This window comes from Eulemur rufifrons, chromosome 12 (assembly GCF_041146395.1).
Source record: "Eulemur rufifrons isolate Redbay chromosome 12, OSU_ERuf_1, whole genome shotgun sequence".
In the NCBI taxonomy this organism is placed as follows: domain Eukaryota; kingdom Metazoa; phylum Chordata; class Mammalia; order Primates; family Lemuridae; genus Eulemur; species Eulemur rufifrons.
Window position 1 is genome coordinate 23,828,741 of NC_090994.1, and position 21,120 is coordinate 23,849,860.

Consider the following 21,120-nt stretch of genomic DNA (forward strand, 5'->3'; position numbering starts at 1 on the left):
TTCTTATAAGGAGAGGGGAGGTCATGCAGAGACAGAGAAGATACAGACATGAGAGGAGGCCATGGGAGATGGAGGCAGAGGCCATCACACCTGTAATCCCAGCACTTTGTAAGGCCAAAGTGGGAGGATTGCTCGAGCCCAGGAGTTCAAGACCAGTCTGGACAACATAGTGAGACCCTGTCTCTACAAAAAAAATTTAAAATTAGCCTGGCATGGTAGCACACGTCTGTAGTCCCTGCTACTCAGAAGGTTGAGGTGAGAGGATTGCTTGAGCCCGGGAAGTCGAGGTTACAGTGAGCTGTTATAACACCACTGCACTCCACCCTGTGCGACAGAGACCCTGTCTCTAAACAAAACAAAACAAAAAGATGGAGGCAGAGATTGAAATGATGTGGCTACTAGCAAGGGGCACCTAAAACACCAGAAGCTGGAAGAGGTGAGGAAGATCTTACTCGAGGGCCTTCTAAGGGAGCGTGGCCATGCCAGAACCTTGATTTGGACTTGTCATCTCAGCACTGTGAGACAATGCACTTCGGTTGTTTTAAGCCACCCACTTTGTGGTCATCTGCTACAGCAGCCACAGGAAACTAATGCTCAGGGCGAGGTGACGGTATGCTGTGCAAATGGCCTGTGGTTTGCGTTCTGGAAGCTCAGCTAGTCAGCTTCACTGTGGGCTCTATCGGCCAAGACCCCACACTGCCCCCAGCAGCTTCCTCTGCTCAGAGCTGGGCCCTGACTCCTCCTTCTGTGGACTTCAGGCTGACTCTTCCGTCCTGCTAGCTTGTTCTTTCCTTTTACAGAGTTCTATACAATCAACGTGTTTTCAGTGACCCTCCATAGTCGCGCATGCCCAGGACAGGCTGTCGCTGGCGGGTCTCAGATGGGAACTCTTACTGAGTGCATGTAGGTTCTTCTGCACTTCGTTCTCAGAATTCTGGGGGTGTCCTGTCCATATGCCCTTGTGCTGGTCACATGTGGCATAAGCATCTGACAGATGCCCTTGGGAAGGGGAGGGGCTTTTGGAGAGAGAGTGTGAGGGCGGTGGTCTGCACGAGGTGGCTGGAGAACAAGGGGTTTGCCCACCTGCCTTTCTTGCCTGCACTAGATCAACACTGGCCAACAGACTTAGCCAAAGTCTTGTGGGACATCAATTCCGTAAGTATCTATACTCCTCCTTCTGATTCTCTCCTCACATTCTACGTTGCTTGGATTGAGAAACAAATTGTGTCCCTGAAATGTCGTGGCCAACTCACAATGACCTTGTCAGACCTACTCTGAGCCTCCAGAAGTTGTTAGTTTCTTCTTGTTGTTCATGAGCTTGCAAAGGCTTGTTTATAAGAGTAAGAAATTGGCCATCTATGTACGAACAACGGCAAGTGATAAAATAAACACAACAGAGCAGACTTGAAAAGAGCAGGATAGAAACAAACAGCTGGAGGAAGCATGAGCTCCCTCCATCCTCCGCTGCAATCCACCCCTTGCCAGGGCGCGCGCTTGCTGCAGACTCTTTCCCTAGCAAGAGGCATGTGCCTTGATTGACAGCCGCCGTCCTTGTGAGCCCCAGGTCGGGGTCAATGGTGATTGTGTTGTTCTTCCTTCTTCGGCGGGAATCACATGATGTCAATACGTGTATTCCCCAGGCAGCGCCTGCCCACAGCAATCACTCAGCAAATGCCTTTTGTGGGGTAAGAGCTGTTTCCATTGTACTTGTGTTTGGTATTTAGCTCGGAACATCCACCATGACATCACGAGCTCTGTTAACTGCTGACACATGGTGTGTGCTCAAAACAAACTTGGTGTTGTCTCCCGCTGCCCTTTTAAATGTGGTGGAAGGTGACCATCCCTACCCTTGGACGGAACATTGGGCAGAACCCTGACTCCTCTGTCACTCTTAGCCACCACACATTCTCAGAGGCGGGAATTGTAGCCTAAGGTACTAATCAGATGCTCCCGCCCTCACTGCAAGGAAAGAGTCCCTCTGTCACTCCCAACCCGTGCCGAGGTAGCCGGGCAGCCTGCCTTTAGGGGAGGGAAGGTGTCTTCTCACCTCCCCCCTGCCACTTCTGCTATCGGTCACCCCCAGGGGAGAGGAGGGACGGAGGAGAGGAGAGAGTTCAGGGCTGTCCTTACCTGGGCAGACGTGAGGGGGACGCTTTGTCTCGGGGCTCCCTGTCAGGCTCTTCAGAGATGCTGGTCACCTCCTCCTCTGCGTCCCCTCGCCGGGAGGAAGTGTCTCCCGCCCGGAGCTTTCTTGTGCTTCCTTCCTCGACGCTTGGAGCTTGATGTCACCTCCCACTCAGTTCCACGGTCCCTCTGGCTGGCCTAGTTGGCAGGACCCCGTCCCCACTGGGCCCCCGGGACGTCTGTTTGCCTGACTCCACCAAACGCCACGTGCGGGGCAGCTCCCAGCGCCGTCACAGCAGCCCTTGGTCACAGGCCACTCTGGTCTTCTCAGGTGTGCGTAAGCGTCCCTCCGGGTCACCCAGATGCAAAACTCATTCAGAGCCCTCTACGTGGTGCCATGAAAGTCCCTGCCCTAGGCTTGAGGTAAAGGGGATCACACCTGCCCGCCACGCCCGTCCACCCTTCTGCCATCCTCTGACTGCATTTTATAGTCCCCATCTGACTGAGGGCTTCGAGAGTCATGGAACCAATTTTCAACATTTCCTTCCCAAATATGGTACGTGGGGCTGTCCATCATGCTTACCTTGGTGTCAGGTATATACTGCATTAGGATTTTGATAAAAAGCGTAAGACTATGTCAGATTGTACAAATTTTATGAGCATCTTTATCTTTAAAAAAAAAAAATTGGAGATGGGGTCTGGCTATGTTGCCCATGCTGGACTCGAACTCCTCAGCTCAGCCAATCCTCCTGCCTGAGGCTCCCAAGTATTTGGGACTACAGGAACATGCCACTGTGCCCCGGCCAGAACATCTTCATCATCACAAGAACATGAACTTCTTGGAGATGAGGACCTGTCCTGACTTCCTTCGTGTCTGTGGTGCTGGGTACAATGTGGTGAACACAACCAGGTTCTCCCTAAAGGACCCCTAAGGCCCAGAGGTGATGTCTGTGGCCACCATGACTCGTCTGTGGCCACCATGACTCGCCTCTACATGCTGATTTCATTGTTACCGAAAAATAAACAAAATGAATGAAATCAATTTAACCATGACAGTGCTGCTTGGTTTTTTATTAGCTTCAGAATATTTCTTGTCTCAATTCTCAGGCCATACTGCACTGCTGTTTTATATTCTTTTGAATTCCTCAAGCAGTTTAACTCAAGTGCAGAAAAGGAAGCTGTCGTGCCAAGACGTGGTCTGGAATCTTCAGAGACGGGGTAATTCTCCAGGACCTCGGCAGAGAAGAAATTACAGGCTCTGGCTCGTGCGCAAGGGTTTCCCACCACTTCAGGAACCACAGCAGTCAAGACACCCTCGGTCCCCTCTGGGTGTCCCTTGGGCTGCGGATGGACGTCTTCCATGTGCTGGGGACGCGGCTCCTGAGGGCCCCAGAGCACGCCCTTCGAGCACTGTCGCTCCGGAAGCACCAGGCCACCTTCCTCCTGCAGGAGAAGCCCCTGCGGCTTTGCATGAATCGGGCGTGGAGAGAGGAGGGAGGAGCAGGCAGGCAGCCGCCGCGGCCTCGGAACCCCAGCGCCACCGGGAAGGGAAGAAATCTGTAAGCAGCCGGATTCACTGCGATGGCACCACGTTTCTGCCGTGCGCTCCCTTCATTTCGCCTCCCACAGTGGGCTTCTGTGCCAGAAAGTGACTGCCACGCATTCTGTCCCCACCCAAATTCCTGTTGAGGTCCTTACCCCCCAGGACCTCAGACTGTGGCTGTCTTTGGGGACAGGGCTTTTAAGGAGCTGATTAAGGTGAGGTGAGGTCGTTAGGGTGGGCCCTAGCCCGGTGTGCCTGGTGTCCTCCTAAGAGGAGAGCAGGACACAGACACGGCAGAGGAAAGGCCGCGTGAGGACACGGGGAGGAGACGGCCACCTGCGAGCCAGACAGGGCCTCGGAAGGACCCGCCCCGCAGACACCTGGATCTGGGACTTGTTCCCTGAGGCCTGTGGCACGTTGTCACGGCAGCCCTGGCAAACCCAGAGAGACGGGATGAAATCCTAGTATTGAACTCAGTCTCCAGGAAAGGAGAATGCAGCTGAATCACTGTCGTTTCGAAGTCCCTGGCACACAGGTGGGGCGATCCGCCGGGTGACGTTCAGCTCCGTGCGAGCTCCACTCCGGAGCGGCCGGGCAGTCGGAGGCAGGGGACAGAGAAGCTGACTGCGGTCACCCGCCTGCCTCCGAAGGAAGCCCGTGTCTGCAGCGAGTAAGCGGGGCGCTCGCGGTGCCAGTGGCCCGCAAAGCACGCAGATGGCAGCAGAGAAGAGCAGCAGGGGAGGCTCGTGCTCCCTCTCTGCCGCCAGGCAGGTGCCACACGGAGACTGGCAGTCGCCGCGCCAGGGCCAAGGCCAGGGTGCAGCCGGCAAGGCACCCATCTGGGCACAAAACCTAAGCGGCTCAAAAACTCAGCCGTCAAGATAAATCAGCCTTTAGTGCAATATTTCTAAAAATAAAAATTAAAAAAATCCAGAATGAACAAAATATTACTGATATTTCCTTTTGCCTCAGGCCCCGACGTGGTTAGCACAGAGCTTTTATGGAGTCTGTCTTTATTTTAAATTTCAGTATTTTTTCCATCGTGGATTTTTTGCATTAATTTCCATCTTTAAAATTATCACATTAAAATATTATCATCTTCACCTGCACTCAGCTATATACATATGCGTATACACAAATGAATACAGGTTTGAGAATGGAGATCCGCAGCCCAGTTAGTATAATGTTCTGACGTCAATTTCCTGGTTTCGATATTGTACTATAGGATTATAAGGTGTCACCACCGGGGCAGTTGGCTGCACCAATGTCGCACCTTCCTATACGTGTATAATGACTTAAAATAAAAATTTTAAAAATACATTCTTTTTATAAATTACTGAATTTGGGGGTCCCAAATTTGAGCCTGAGGTGCGTGTCTGTCTCACCTCCACTAGCTGAGGTCCTGCGTGTTCTACCTAACCGCAGCGTTCGAATGAGGGGGACCAAGACGCCCACTTCGCTGTGAACTCACAGACGCCGGAGCTTTCCCTCTGCGCCGGCCGTGGCCACTGTGGTCCACACTCCCGTCCGCCTGTCCAGACTTCCCTACGAATTCTGTCCCTGCAGGACCCTCCTCCTCTCCTACCTGGCCCTTTCCCTTTCGGTCAACATCCTGTGTGGAATCTTCCAGCATGAGCAACAAGAGGATAAGCTTTTCTTGTTTCTTTTTTGTTGTTTGATCCGTTCAATTTCAGTGAAAACTGTGCAGGATTTTTGTATTTTATGATATATTTATCTTAAATTTAGTTAGAGAGTATAATCTGAAATATGTCAGTCATTAGAAATCGGTCAGACTTGATTTATACACAAGCATATGGGATCTATCAGTACATCTTTCATATTACTATATATATATATATATACACACACACACACTGTAGCTGTTGTTGGACATACTGTTCTATGTATCAAGTGGACCATTTTTGTCAGTCATGTTGATCAAGCTCCTCACTATATCTGATGATTTTTCTAATTGCCTTTCTTGTTCTATCAATATTTGTTTCATATTTATTGAAGTTATATTAAAATTCATGGCATATTATAATTTTTAAATTTCTTTTTTTTTTTATTTTTTTATTTATTTATTTTTTTTTATTTCATCTTGTTATGGGGGATACAGAATTTCAGGTTACATACGTTGCTCCTGTTCCGCCCTTCTCCCCAAGCCAGAGCTCCAGACGTGTCTGTTCCCCAGGTCGTGCGCATTGCACCCATCATGTAGGTATATATCCCTCCCTTCCCCACCCCCCCTTCCCGAGTCAGCACCTTCAAGCGTTACCACTCCCCAGACGGTGCACAATGCACTCATTGTGTAGGCATACCCCCATCCCCTCCCCCACCCCCCACCTCAGTCTGACATCCAATTGGTGTTGTTCCCAGATGTGTATTTAGGTGATGATCAGGGAAACCAATTTTCTGGTGAGTACATGTGATGCTTGTTTTTCCAATCTTGGGATACTTCACTTAATATAATGGGTTCCAATTCTCTCCAGGAGAACCATAGAGATGTCGTATCTTCATCATTCCTTATAGCTGAGTAATATTCCATGGTATACATATACCACAGCTTACTAATCCAATCATGTATTGATGGGCATTTGGGTTGCTTCCACATCTTTGCTATTGTGAATTGTGCTGCTATAAACATTCGGGTACATGTGTCTTTGTTAAAGAATGACCTTTTTTCCTTTGGGTATATGCCCAGTAATGGGATTGCTGGGTCAAATGGCAGGTCTGCTTGAATCTATTTAAGATACCTCCATAATGCTTTCCACAGGGGTTGCACTAGTTTGCAGTCCCACCAGCAGTGTATGAGTGTTCCTGTCTCTCCACACCCACGCCAACATGTGTTGTTTTGGGTTTTTTTGATAAAGGCCATTCTCACTGGGGTTAAATGATATCTCATTGTGGTTTTGATTTGCATTTCTCTGATGATTAGGGATGTTGAGCATTTTTTCATATGTTTGTTAGCCATTCTTATATCTTCTTTCGAGAAGTTTCTATTCATGTCATTTGCCCACTTTTTGATAGGGTTACTTGATTTTTTCTTGCTGATTTTCCTGAGTTCTAAATAGATTCTTGTTATCAGTCCTTTATCTGATGTGTAGTATGCAAAAATTTTTTCCCATTCTGTAGGTGGTCTGTTTATTCTCTGGACTGTTTCTTTGGCTGTGCAGAAGCTTTTTAATTTAATCATGTCCCATTCATTAATTTTTGTTGCTGCTGTGATTGCCTTGGGGGTCTTCTTCATAAATTCTTTGCCTAGGCCAATGTCTGTAAGAGTCTTTCCTACATTTTCTTCTAGAATTCTGATTGTATCACGCCTAAGGTTTAAGTCTGTTATCCACCGTGATTTGATTTTTGTGAGAGGTGAAAGCTGTGGGTCCTGTTTCAGTCTTCTACAAGTGGCTAACCAATTCTCCCAGCACCATTTATGGAATAGGGATTCTTGTCCCCAGAGTATATTCTTTCCTGCTTTGTCAAAAATTAGGTGACTATATGAGGATGGTTCTATATTTGGATTTTCTGTTGTGTTCCACTGGTCTGTGTCCCTGTACTTGTGCCAGTACCAGGCTGTTTTAAGAACCACAGCCTTGTAGTATAGTTTGAGGTCTGGCAAATTAATACCTCCCATTTTGTTTTTGTTGCTTAAAATTGCTTTTGCTATACGGGGTCTTCTCTGGTTCCATACGAAGTGTATAATTATTTTCTCTACATCTGTGAAGAATGATGTTGGTAATTTAATAGGGATTGCATTGAATCTGTAGATCACTTTGGGTAGTATAGACATTTTAACAATGTTGATTCTTCCGATCCACGAGCATGGTATATTTTTCCATCTATTTGCAAGTTCTGCTATTTCTTTTCTCAGTGTTTCATAGTTTTCCTTATAGAGGTCCTTTACCTCTTTAGTTAGGTATATACCTAGATATTTTATTTTCTTTGTTGCTATTTTGAAGGGTATTGAGTCTTTAATTTGGTTTTCTGATTGACTGTTGTTGGCATATATAAATGCCTCTGATTTGTGTGTATTAATTTTGTAGCCAGAGACTTTGCTATATTCGTTAATCAATTCCAGGAGTCTCATGGTTGAATCCTGGGGGTTTTCCAGATATAGCATCATATCGTCAGCAAAAAGTGAGAGTTTGATCTCTTCCTTCCCTATTTGGACTCCCTTGATTTTGCTCTCTTGCCTGATAGCTCTCGCAAGGACTTCCAATACTATGTTGAAAAGTAATGGGGACAGTGGGCAGCCCTGTCTGGTTCAGTTCTAAGTGGGAGTGCTTTCAATTTTTCCCCATTTAGAATGATGTTGGCTGTGGGTCTGTCATATATGGCTCGTATCATTTTTAGGTAGGTTCCATCTACGCCTATTTTGTTAAGCGTTTTTATCATAAAGGAGTGTTGAATTTTGTCAAATGCTTTTTCTGCATCTAATGAGAGTATCATATGGTTTTTGGTTTTGCTTCTATTTATGTGGTGAATTACATTTATAGATTTACGTATGTTGAACCACCCCTGCATCTCTGGGATGAAGCCCACTTGGTCGTGGTGGATTATTTTTTTGATAAGTACTTGGATTCGATTTGCTAGTATTTTATTGAAAATTTTTGCATCTATATTCATGAGAGAAATTGGTCTGTAGTTCTCTATTTTTGTTGCGTCCTTTCCTGGTTTAGGTATCAATGTTATATTGGCTTGGTAGAACGTGTTGGGGAGAATGTTGATCAAGCTCCTCACTATATCTGATGATTTTTCTAATTGCCTTTCTTGTTCTATCAATATTTGCTTCATATTTATTGAAGTTATATTAAAATTCATGGCATATTATAATTTTTAAATTTCTATAGCTTCCTTTTGCATTATGAGACATTTTTATTTTATCTCCACTAATACTGTCAGAGTTAAAATCTATCAGCTTTCTTTTCTATGAAGTTCCCATGGTATACATTTTTTCATCCTTTACTTTGAACATTTACATACCTGAAAATGTATCTTTTATCAGCATCATAAAGTTAAGATATTTTTTTCAAATCTTAGGTTCACTGTCTTTTGATTGGTTATGGACCATTGAACTATAACTTAACAACATACCACCACAATTTAAAATATAACAGTGGCCTTTAATCATGGCACTGCCTTTATTACATTATAATCTTTCCTTGTATTCTGCCCACTGACAGAATTAGTGCCTGCTAATGACTAGCAGAAATAGTGTGAGATAACTTTAAAACAAGAAATATGTAATATAAAACTCATTTATTAAAATTATCTGTGAAATCATATATACATATATACGTGTGTGTATGTGTTGTTTATACATAAATATATATGTATAGGTATGTAAACTATCTTTTCTGGTCAGATAAAAACCACAACATGCAGGTGTGTGTTCCAGGATATCAGCTAACGTATATTCTTTTTTATTTCCCTTTTTTTCTGTACATCGCAGATAATTACTCTGAAAGAATGAATAAACAAGAAAAAGTCACCTTTATGATCAAGCAAGGTAAAGTGATGGCTAATTCAACAAATAGCACGAGAGTAACATCACTATGCAGTAGACTTATATCAGGCAATTTTTTTTTAACCAACATTTTGAATGCACAAATTCTAAAGAATTAAATCTAATTAGAGGAAATAATTAAAAATATAACACTGCAAGAAATTATTTACATGACAAAAATTTGCCATGTCATTTATAATTTTACCACTCCTGAAAAAATGTTCTCCATTTTTATTATATACAGATTTATGACTATCAGTATTAAATATATATTTATATTATTTATATTAATCTAATACATTGCATTCTCTCTCTCATTCTTAAAATATTTGAAACTCACTGTGATATTAAGGAATCTCTGTTGTCCAGACTACCCCTTAGTCTCATCCTCACTTTGAAGTGACTCACTTTCAAGTTGCCTATAGATTTAAAAATAAAAATAAAATTATGTTTTCTTCAAGATTGGTCTACAAACCTTTGTACTATCTAGTACTTTGTACTATCCATATGGAAACATTTTTTAATTCCTACCTGAAGTCTGGGCACAGCCATTATTTGAGAACACCTTCCGACTGAGAATATTAAGACTAACAATGCATATCTTTGCATCCCCAAATACGAGGAAAAGCACTGTGTTATATATTTACTTGAAAGTAAACTCAGATCATTTTTATATTTGTATATTATTGGTTAAATATCTTTAAGCTTTTTTTTTGCCATTTATCTTTAGCCGTACTTATTTCTATTATTTTTATAAGCTACTTTTTTCCAAAAGATATTTGGTATCAGTTTTTTGAAAATAGCTATCCAATATAAGAAAATTGCTTTAATATATTTAATTATTGACTGAATTATAGCTATTTTATGTGCTGCATATTATTTTAGCAATTTCACGTCAATCTTCCACAACATTTCTATAGATTATAATCCATTTTCATTTACATTGCCTTATTAATTTAAGCATTTTAATAAAATTCAATTCATTTTAAGTAAAATGAGGAGGTGGTAGATACAAATCTCAAAGGCAGAAATTATTTTATAGCAATTTCCTTGGAGAGAAGTAAACCAATTTTAATATTTACTTTTGTTCTTGTAGTATATTTACAGATATTTCTATTTGATAATGAAAATTATTGGCTTTATTTTTTCTGTAGATTAGCCATGGCGGTAATCTAGATTTTTCAATCTTATTATTATATATTAATTTTTAATCTCCTCTACCTCTGACTGCCTATGTCTTAATCTATGTAACTACAAAACTGGCTAAACTACTATCCTGGACTTTTGTGTTACCTTTTATAAAAACATCATAAAAATTCCTTAAAATGTGTACATATTAAAGTAATAATGTTTAATACATATTTAATAATTAAAATAAAATAACAAAAGATGGTAGCTAAACTTTAACTAGAAATTCTTTCCATTTAATTTTGCTCCTAAGGGAGTCAAAGTTCTTATATTATTAAAATTGCTGGCCTTTTACAAAATTCTGTTCATTATGTATTATATTAATCATTAGTATATTAATTACTAAATTCCCATATAAAGCCAAAACTTACATTTGGATTATTAATAGTTACATCTACCATGATGTTATTTATTGAGTTACTACACAAAGAAATTGTAACAGTAACAAATCTTAAATATGAAATCAATATACTCATCGCTTGTGTAGTCCTCAGTTTTCCATTTTTTCCTTTGGTAACGAACTTTTACCAGCATAGCAATCAGTACACAGAGAATAATGAAGAAAGGAATGAGTAAGAAAAATGGCCATCGCGTAGGTTTGGGATGGTAAACACTCTCTATGTAGCGTCCTAGGAGAGAAAAACAGCAACGTTTTGAAAGCAATCACCAAGAATATGGTAAAGACATTTCTGTGTTTTACTAAGACTATTAGAATGAAATCTTTAAATGACTTAATAATTTTATAATTAACATATTTTTATGTGGAGTAGATATTTGACAGGATAAGTGCCCAAAGAGACTCCTCTAACTCTGTGATAATAGTCCCACCTACTGCAGTTGTATGGAGAAACTTCTATTCCTGGTTGTCTCTTTTCAAGACTATCCAATAATATAGATGAAAAGAATTAAAGTGTGTTCCACATAAGAATGAAGTTTTTCCTCAATACTCTTATTTTGAGTAAGGAATACTGTACATATTATAACATTTTTATTAAGTCCAAATTTTCTTCTCACTTAATGCATCGATAAGTGTTTTTATGTCTATTTGGCCTTGTGAATATCTGGTTGCATCAGTATAATATTTTTGTTTTTTGTTTTTTTATTTCAGCATATTACGGGGGCACAAATGTTTAGGTTACGTATATTGCTCTTGCCCCACCTGAGTCAGAGCTTCAAGTTTGTCCATTTCCTAGACGGTGCACACCTCACACATTAGGTGTGTATATACCCATTCCCTCCTCCCCTCTCCCATCTGCCCGACACCCGATGAATGTTATTACTATATGTACACATACATGTTGATCAGTTAATACCAATTTGATAGTGAGTACGTTTTCAATTGACCTTCCTTCCCCATTGCACTATCTTTGTACATTTATTGAACAATTGATTAGCCAAATTTTAATGAGCATATTTTTAAAATCTCTGCTTCATTCTATTGATATATTTATGTATCTATCCTTTATCAATGCTATACTATTTTGATTCACATAACCATGTACCCTATACTATATATAAAACTAGTTAATCAATATAAGGCAAATAGACTAAGTTATCCTTCTTTGTTGTCCTTTTTCAGGGGTGTTTGGCTCTTCAAAGCACTTTTGTGGGCATTTTAGAATCAAAGTATTAATTTCTAAAAAGTTTATGCTATTATGATTGGTATTTTTTAACCTATAGATTTAAATTATAGATTTAATTATTATTTATATAGTTATACAATCGTTATCTTGGTAATGAGACTTCTAATATTACTAGGTGAACATGAAATATTTCTATATTTATTTGGATGTTTAGCATCTATCTGCACTGTTTTTTAGTTTACAGTATAAAGATCCTGCACATCTTTCATTAAATTTGTTCCTAATATTTTACATTTTGATAGTATTATAGATAGTATTAATTTTTAATTTAATTTTTATTTATAATTATTTTGGCTCCATAATATTTGTTGGCATTTATGGTGTATATGTGATATTTTGATACAATCATAGAATATGTACTGATTAAATCAAGGTGATTGGGGTATCCATCACCTCAAGTATTTATCATTTCTTTGTGTTAGGAACATTCCAATTCCACTCTTTTAGTTATTTAAAAATATACAATAAATTATTGTTAACTGTAGTCACCATATTTTGCTCCCAAACACTACATCTTATCCCTTCTATCTAACTATATTTTTGTACCCATTAACCATCCTTTCATTATCCCCCACTTTCCACAACCATTCCCAACCATAATTCTACTCTCTACTCCATGAATTCATTTTATTTTTTTAGCTCTCACATATTAGTGAGAACATGTGATATTTGTCTTTCAGTGCCTGGCTTATTTCACTTAACATAATGTCCTCCAGTACCATCTACATTTCTGCAAATAACAGAATTTCATTTTTTATGGGTGAATAGTATTTCATTGTGTATATACACCACATTTTCTTTATCCTTTCATAAGTTGACGGACACTGATGTTGATTCCATATTTTGGCTCCTGTGAATAGTGCTGGAGTAAAGATGGGAGTGCAGATATCTTGTCAATATACTGATTTCCTTTCTCTGGGATATATTATATAGCAGTGGACTTGCTGGGCCATATGGCAGTTCTACTTTTTGTTATCCAAGGAGCCTCCATAATGTTCTGCGTGGTGGTTGTACTAATTCACATTCCCACCACCAGTGTAAGAGGGTTCCCTAATCTCCACATCCTGGCAGATTGGTTATGACCTGTCTTTTGGATAAAATCCATTTTAACTGGGTTGAGATGCTATCTTATTGTACTTTTGATTTGGATTTCTCTGATGACTAATGACGTGGAGTATTTTTTCATATACCCATTGGCCATTTGTATGCCTTCTTTTGAGAAATGTCTATTCAGATCTTTTGCCCATTTTAAAATTAGATTATTTTTCTCCTACTGAGTTGTTTGGGTTCCTTATATATTCTAGTTATTAATCCCTTTGCAGGTGGGCAGCATGTCAATATTTTCTGCCCTTTTGTGGATTGTCTGTTTACTTTGCTCATTGTTCCCTTTACTGTACACAAGCTTTCTACTGTAGGGCTTCAGTCCATGCTATTAGTATGCTCACCTACTGAATTTAGTAGACTTGTTGTTTCAAAGTTTTTATGAGGTATTTCTATAAAATTCTTAGTACAGATGAAGGGGTCTATACGGGACATCGACCTTAGTTATTCTGAGATTTCAAGTCAGGGTTTTACAGTCAAAGGCTTGACTTTATCTGAGATAAAATTTTATTGCTCAAAATCTCAAAATTGACCTTTCGCAATTTCTTACTTTAAGGAAGAGACCAGATATGAGAATTTGTTTGATTTACAAACCCAAATTTTTTTTTAAAAAAAGCATATCATTTTTATATTTGCTTACTTCCAACCAACAGGAAGCATGAATTCTATTTTACACGTGACCAAAGGCAGCAATGACTCCAAACGATTTAACACTTCATAATAATCATTCCACTTTTTCCAACATCGAAAACCATGTTTTAAAATGTTCTTGAGTTGCTCACTGGCAGTCTTCCCAAGATAATTTCAACATGTCCTAACAGTCTTCCCCAGTCTCCGGGAAGCCTTTCTATCCTCCATGCACCATCCGATTCCAAAGCTAATGCTACATGTTTTAGATTCTTGTGATAGAAATATGCAACACTGGTTACTAAAATGTTTTCTATTAAATGCTGCTGCTTGAGAAATTACCTCAAAGCTTAGAAACTTAAAACAATCATTCAATTTTGCTTACAATTTTGTTGGTCATGAATCTGGGGAGGGGGGTTCTTAGTTGGGTGATTGTATTTCTATGTCTCATGCAATCAAATTTCATACATTGCAGATGATTTTCAACAGAGTGAGTGTTCTAGGAATGAGAGTTCCAAGAATAAGTATTCCAGAACAGCTAGCCAGAATCTGCAAGAATATCATGGGAATCCTAGAATGTCAGTTGTGCACACTTTATTGATCAGTCATACCACTAAGGCCAACCTGGATGCTGGGAAGGGAGTAGTCTCCACTGCTTATTGTGGAAACTTATTGTGGAAATGGCATGGGTGTGTCTGAATAGAAGCAGTTAATTGCAGCCAATGTGAAGATAATCTAATTGTCGCTACTACAAAGGTAATAACTTGAAAATACCTTAAAGTTATTATGATGTTTTAAACTTACTAATCTACTACTATCTGACATTAAAATAATATTTTCAAACACTTGGATGAATGTATTTCATTCCTGACTCAAAATCTGGAAAAAATAGCTCTAATTATCTGTAAGTGTAAGTTTTCATATAAAGGAAATCTCCTGGTCTTAAACATTATTGGAATGGCTGGTTAACTGCTGGATTTCTCTAAAATCCATCTTGGCTTTTCCTTTGCTTTGATCAATATTGCAGGAATGCATTTCCCAAGCACCTTGACCTGCTGTCTTCCGGTTAGGTTTGGTCAATGGGATTCACCGGGTAGAATTTAGAGGATCAGGTGAGTAAAATAGCTATGGTGTTTCTCCCTCTTCCTTTGCAGCATCTACAACAGTGGCTGTATTCTTTATACCTTTGGCTCACTCTGTGGTCCAGATCCTACCATACAGCTCTTAGTTATATGGCATGCTAGACAGCCCAGATTCTGGTTTTAGTAATACCACTGCTTTTCGCTGTCCCTCTAGCCCTAAAAAGTAGTAGTAGTTTCCTGTTATTGCTAATATCTTGGTTGCCTCATCATTCTCTGATTGACTTTTCATTTCTGCTATTAAGTATAAACGGATGCCTTACACTGAATTCTTTCTGTTTGAAAGATGAAAGTTATTTCTATTTGTATGCCTGGGTTCTGACTGATATATCTAATTTATAATGTTACATATGCTATAATGTATTACTTTCTGAAAGTAAAACATAAATATTCATGTGTGGTTTATTATTTGATGTCCAAAACAACCTAGCTATACATTGGTAGCCATCATATTATTTATTAAATCTAATAAATTCAAATTATGTTTGAATCATATTTTCTATTTGCTATTAATACATACCATGGACAGCAGCTGCTGCAGGTGGAAAATTGCCACTGTCAATACTCCCACCAGGCCATGTAGCGTCTTCAGTTGCGCAGTTTGGAGGTAAGAATGAAGCATCACAGTGACAGTGTTTTTTGTTATTGCACTTCTGCAAGCAGCAGAAATATGGCTTTGTAAGATAAGCAGCTAGAACTATATGTGTTCAAGTAGAATTACAAAATGTTATGTAGGTCACACAAGGCTGATTTTCCTATGTGGTTTATGTGTGAGTGTGTGTGCATGTGTGTGTGTGTGTGTGTGTGTGTGTGTAGCAGTGCATTAGCTTTCCTGGGATTAGTCGCAGTGATTTTTATTCTCAGCTCCCAGTACTGGTACTTACACCATGATTACTGCATTTTTCTGCAGTACAGTCATAACCCATGACTGCAGTATCCTCACACATCTTATTCTTGCAAACCTAAAAAGGATAAGCTGAAATAAGTTAACCGATAGGCCATCTGGGTTTGCCACTTAATTAAAAGCATTCCATACTATACTAATGCAAAAGGTATTTGTGTAACAATAAATATCAGTGTATAACAATGAATGATTAATTTCTAGTGCTACTATGTTTCCAGCATTAGGTGAGACTCTGACCATCTGGGAGTAAAGAAAACAGTAATAGCCACTTCCCTGCTTATTATACTGGGATAGGAAGGACAGATAGGAAATAAGTAAAACACAGGCGTGTGATAAATGTTATAATGAAAAAATAGATGGATTTATGAAAGCATAAAATATAATTTACCTAATATTTGAGAACAGTAAAATCTTCTCATTGAGCTGTGTTGGTGATTAGGACTTAATTGGCATAGAAATAAAAGATAGAGTATGTATAGGAAAACAACCAATATTTAAAATGACCCCACAGTGGAAGAGAGCATGGAACCTTCGAGAAATGTAAGGGGAAGCGTGGCCATCTCATAAACAGCTATTCTATCACTCATTAAATAGACCCTTGAAACCTATAAATGTATCATACCTGGTCCCAGGGAGACATCAGTGAACAGCACAAATCTCATCTTGCTCATATTGTAGTAAAAGAGACAGAAACACGCATACAAGTGAGATGTTATGTGAGAGAAGATACCACTGGCAAGGCTGTAGACTCTTACAGTTTTCAGGAGAGAGTTGCCCTTTAACCTACAAACAACTGGCTGTATTTAGATATTGAATTGGAAGAAGGGAAAGCTGATGAAAGTCGGTTTTAGAAAAGAGAATAGAAAGGCGCATGCCTGTAGTCCCAGCTACTTGGGAGGCTGAGGCAGGAGGATCACTTAAGCCCAGGAGTTTGAGGTTGCTGTAAGCTAGGCTAACACCACAGCACTCTGGCCCGGGCAACAGAACAGAGCAAGACTCTGTCTCCAAAAAAAAAAAAAAAAAAAAAAAAGATTTTGAAATACACATCTTTGCAAATCCTCTGTTAGATTCCTTCTAGGAATAACTATGTAAAAGTAGGTGATGATGTATAAAACTATTTTTTTATACTTAACCACTAATATCTGAGAATTGAAACAATATTTAGAGGATCCAATATCTTTGTCTCTATTGACAAAAGGATTTTGAAATTTCTCATGACACTGCATTCATTCCAATCCAAATGAACATTTATATATGAGGCATTTCAAAAACAATGACACTCTAGTTTGCAGAACACATAAAAATTGAGCACTCCACATGCAGCTAATTTAATCACTATTTACAAATATATGATATATATGAATACAAACTTTTGTGGTCACCACTTGGGTGACACCTCTCCAAGATCTCTACCTAGCCCCTCTATCTTTGTACCATGGATCAAAAACTTCTCTAGCATCGTTATGTATTTCTTTTTAATGAGGAACAGTAGCATGTTTTAAAGCTGCTGAGGTAGATATCTCCTTGATGGGGTATCACCTTTGTCATGAACACTGTGGTACAGTAGTGACTGTCAAATCAACCTGCTCACTAACTGTGGTGAATAAAGGTGGCAGGCACCCTTCGTTTCCTTAGCTCTTTCCAATCATCCACTTGAAACGTGGACATAGCCAGAGTACCAATCAACCATCTTGAAAGAAGAGAAAGAAGAGGCTCATGATATAAGATCTGTAGCTGGAAACTGGACTGAGTCTGGATCATTGATGACACAGGGGAGCCCCATAACTTCCCTGGATGAACAACCTCCAAAATTATTTTATATTGTAGAAAAAAAGAAACCATAAACCATATAAGCCACTCCCGGTGGTTCTTGCTTCCTGTAAAATTTTTACCTCATATAGCCTATGTTAGACTGTTTAGAAATAATGTAGAGATTAAAATCAAAGACAGTCTTGGGCATTGATTTAGTAAATATTTTTCAAACCAAATTTCATGGAAGTGAATGTATTACAAAGTTTTAAAAATGATTGAGTTCTTGTGTGAGAATATGTGGTGACAATTTTTGTGTTTGTATGTTTCTTGCTTTCTAATTTTCTAAATGAATATTGGTAAAGTTAGGTTGTAGCAGAACTATAATTTGTATGGCAAATGTTTCCTTAATTGTCAAATTAAAAGAATATTATTTAAATATGTATACATTCATAATGATATATAATTATGCTGTGAAAAAAAATTAGGAGATTTCATTTATACTTGGTTATAACCAAAACATAGTTTTTAACTTACTTTTAATTCACAAAAATATCTTATGCGCTCAAGTCAACTATATTTTGACTGTCCCTCTTTTCTTCAATGACTGGTTTACTATATTCTGCTACTTATTGGACCAGAGAGTCTTTATATTTGGACCTGAGACTAATTTGAGCTTGATCTTTCCTGTGCATATATGTATATGTATATAAGTATTGCATATTTCATATAATGGAAAAACCTAGAAGGCTAAAATGTTGATACATATGCATAGGTACCATATTGAATGACACAATAGAAAAGGTAGATAAGAGAATGGAATGTTTTTATAAAAATATAAAGTTAAATAAATATTCTACATCTGTGTATATATGTATTAATATACACATAAACAGTTCATGGAAGGTTAATAAAAACAGAAAGAGTAATTGTATCTCAGAAATATAACCTGGATTGATTTTCACTTTACTCTGTGAATTTTTTATTCTTTTCATCAGTAAATGGGTATACATTATTTTGACACCTATTTTAAAAGAGTTATATCAAAAGATAATTCATTACATTAGAAGTACTCTCTATGTAATGTGAGATAAGTTAATAAAATACAGGATACAAAACAGGGCTTTTTTCAAGATGTCTGATCAGAGACATCAGCTGCCAAATCATCTCAGAAAGAAGGATAAGTTTTAGATAAAAAAGAAAAAAAAACATAGATCATGTGTAATTCCAAGGGAAAAGTGCCACAACCTACCAGAAATTCCACGGGAAGAAATTGAGAAGAACAAGAAGGAGCAAGATATTGAGATTAACCCCTGAGAGACTTGGAGCCCAGCAAAAAGGGTAGGTGTCTGGTTTGTTTCTCCCTCCCTCACATCTCTGGCAGTCACCAGGCTCCCAAATTGCTGGTGAGCCTCTCTACCATCACAAGCCCAGTGGCTACTGCCAGCAGTGAACTGGGAGCTTCTTAAGGACAAAGCACCAGGCTGCCAGCCTTCCTGGGGTCGCTTCCTGTCACCACAGACCCAACCTGACATCACAGGCGCGGTATTGCTTCCTCACCCACCATGCACCTTTGTCCTCCACAGGGGGCTTCAGCCCCTCAGTTTTGGTCTTGCTCATTCCCACACAAACATTTCCCAACTCCAGCCCAGACTGTGGGAGCCACAGGGGCTGGTTGGTCATGGGGGATTTGTGTGACCCCAGAGCTTAGACATTCTGGGTAGGTTGCCTTCTGGAGAGAGGGACAGAGACAACCAGAGTGCTAGCTCTCCTCCATTCAGACCCTTTGCCTCCCCAGCCACTCCTCCACCCACTGTTGCTGAGAAGGAAAATTAAGCCAAGATTCTGAGAAGTGGCTGTTTCGCCTCTGTTGGTGTGCCTACCACACTGAGGCTTCCACAGAGAGTGAGGCTCACACCTTTCCTCTTAAAGACTTAGCAGATCAAGGGGTTCTCGGTCTATGAGCTCCCTGCTTGCTGGCCCTCCCAGGTGCTGCTTGCCCAGTGGCTCCATCAGAGCAGGGCACACCCTGAAGCAGAGGGACATCAAACCTACCTGGGCACCCCTGCCTGAGCACTGCCCAGCACACTTCTCCCTGGCACAGTCAGGGATCAATCTTCAGGAACCTGGGGACAGGCCCACAGGCCAAATTCTGTACCCCTAGGACTTGATTATGTTGCTCTGGGGGCATGGCGGGGAGATTTATAAACTAATCTCAGGAGGAAAGGGAGCCCAAGTGGGCAGAACTTTAAATAGAGTGCACTCTGGGGCCCAGCCACAGAAACTTGTGGAGCACCCCTCCCCCCCACAGGAAGGACAAGCTCTCAGCTCAGGGCAGGATCCTGGACAGGGAAGCTCCCAGCCTGCAGCACCATCATGAGGGAGCTCAGCTAGTTTGAGCTCCTGCCTGCTGGCAGATGCCAGAGGGAGACCGTGGAGTAGGGCAGGAAAGAGAAGAGTGAAACCTGTGCCTGACAGCCACATTGTGAATCTGAGATGGCCCCTCCCCCACAAGCAGACTTTCTGGCTGGGTGGGGCCACCTCAGCCCCTTTCTGGTGGCCTGGGAGTGAACCTTTGACTCCTGCAGACACAGCCAGCTTACCAGATTTTGTGGAGCTAAAGGCAGGCTCATCCAACCCAGCCCTGCCCAGCCTCAATCTCATATCCACCTCTGTTGTGGTAGAGAATTAGGAGTGTCCTGGGATCTCCAGGGCTCTGCCAGTTCTGGGAGCATCCCTGGGGGCACCAGGGCTCTGCTGGTGGCATTAAAGTGCTTCCCCTGAGGGGCTAGAGGGACAGATCACAGGTCCCCAAAACAAAACTATAGCTGGTTCTTTCTAGCAAGCACCACCTACTGGCAGGGAGGTCAAGGTGTACAGCCCTTTAGAGCATTTATTGACTCAATCACACAGGATGTGGCTGGCTTTTACCCACAAGCACCACGTACTGTCTCAGAGATTAAATTGGGCATCCCAATATAATTCATGCTGTTAAGAAGACCACAGGGCTGGGGAAAGAGAAAGGATTTCAAAGACCTCCATCTTCCCGCATCAACAAGAGACAAGGAATCTGACCACACACATAGCACACCACTGCTACAGCCTACAAATAACTAGCAAATTAGAAAACCATCACACTAATAATATCTATAACCAAGAAATCCATCCATAACCTAGAACCCCAACAAAGCACCCACAAACATAGCCAAAGGTCCTTACCCAACATATGCTACAGACACATCCTTATGAGTGGGGGTTAAAAAGCCCCATCTAACAAAAGAAAATCCAAAAATGAGAAGCAACAGCTGCTCCAGATGAGAAGGAGTTGGTGCAGGAACTCCAGAAGTATGAAAAATAGAGCAAAAGGTCACCCCCAAAGGGGCACACTAGCTCTCTAGCAATGGATTGCACCCAAAATGAAAATATTGAAATGACAGAAAATGAATTCCAAATATGGATTGTAAGTAGCCTCAATGAAATCCAACGGAAAATGGAAAACCAGTTCAACAAAACCACAAAAACAATTAAGGAAGTAATTGAAAAATGTACTAAAGTGATAGACATACAAAGAAAAACCAAATAGAACTTCTGGAAAT

At 40.3% G+C, this 21,120-nt stretch overlaps 1 protein-coding gene across 1 annotated transcript in view; it reads right to left on the bottom strand.

Annotated features, from left to right (window-relative positions):
• Positions 1 to 4,140: 4,140 nt before the first annotated feature.
• The window catches only part of LOC138393675 (disintegrin and metalloproteinase domain-containing protein 2-like), a 92,884-nt gene continuing 75,904 nt past the window's right edge, over positions 4,141 to 21,120 (bottom strand). Inside the window, exons 18-23 of the mRNA XM_069485054.1 lie at positions 15,756 to 15,833; positions 15,392 to 15,524; positions 10,834 to 10,990; positions 9,567 to 9,592; positions 5,139 to 5,290; positions 4,141 to 4,506 (exon numbers count right to left, since the gene is read on the bottom strand). Coding sequence (XP_069341155.1) covers positions 4,141 to 4,506; positions 5,139 to 5,290; positions 9,567 to 9,592; positions 10,834 to 10,990; positions 15,392 to 15,524; positions 15,756 to 15,833 — 912 coding nt within the window. The remainder of the gene's footprint in view (positions 4,507 to 5,138; positions 5,291 to 9,566; positions 9,593 to 10,833; positions 10,991 to 15,391; positions 15,525 to 15,755; positions 15,834 to 21,120) is intronic.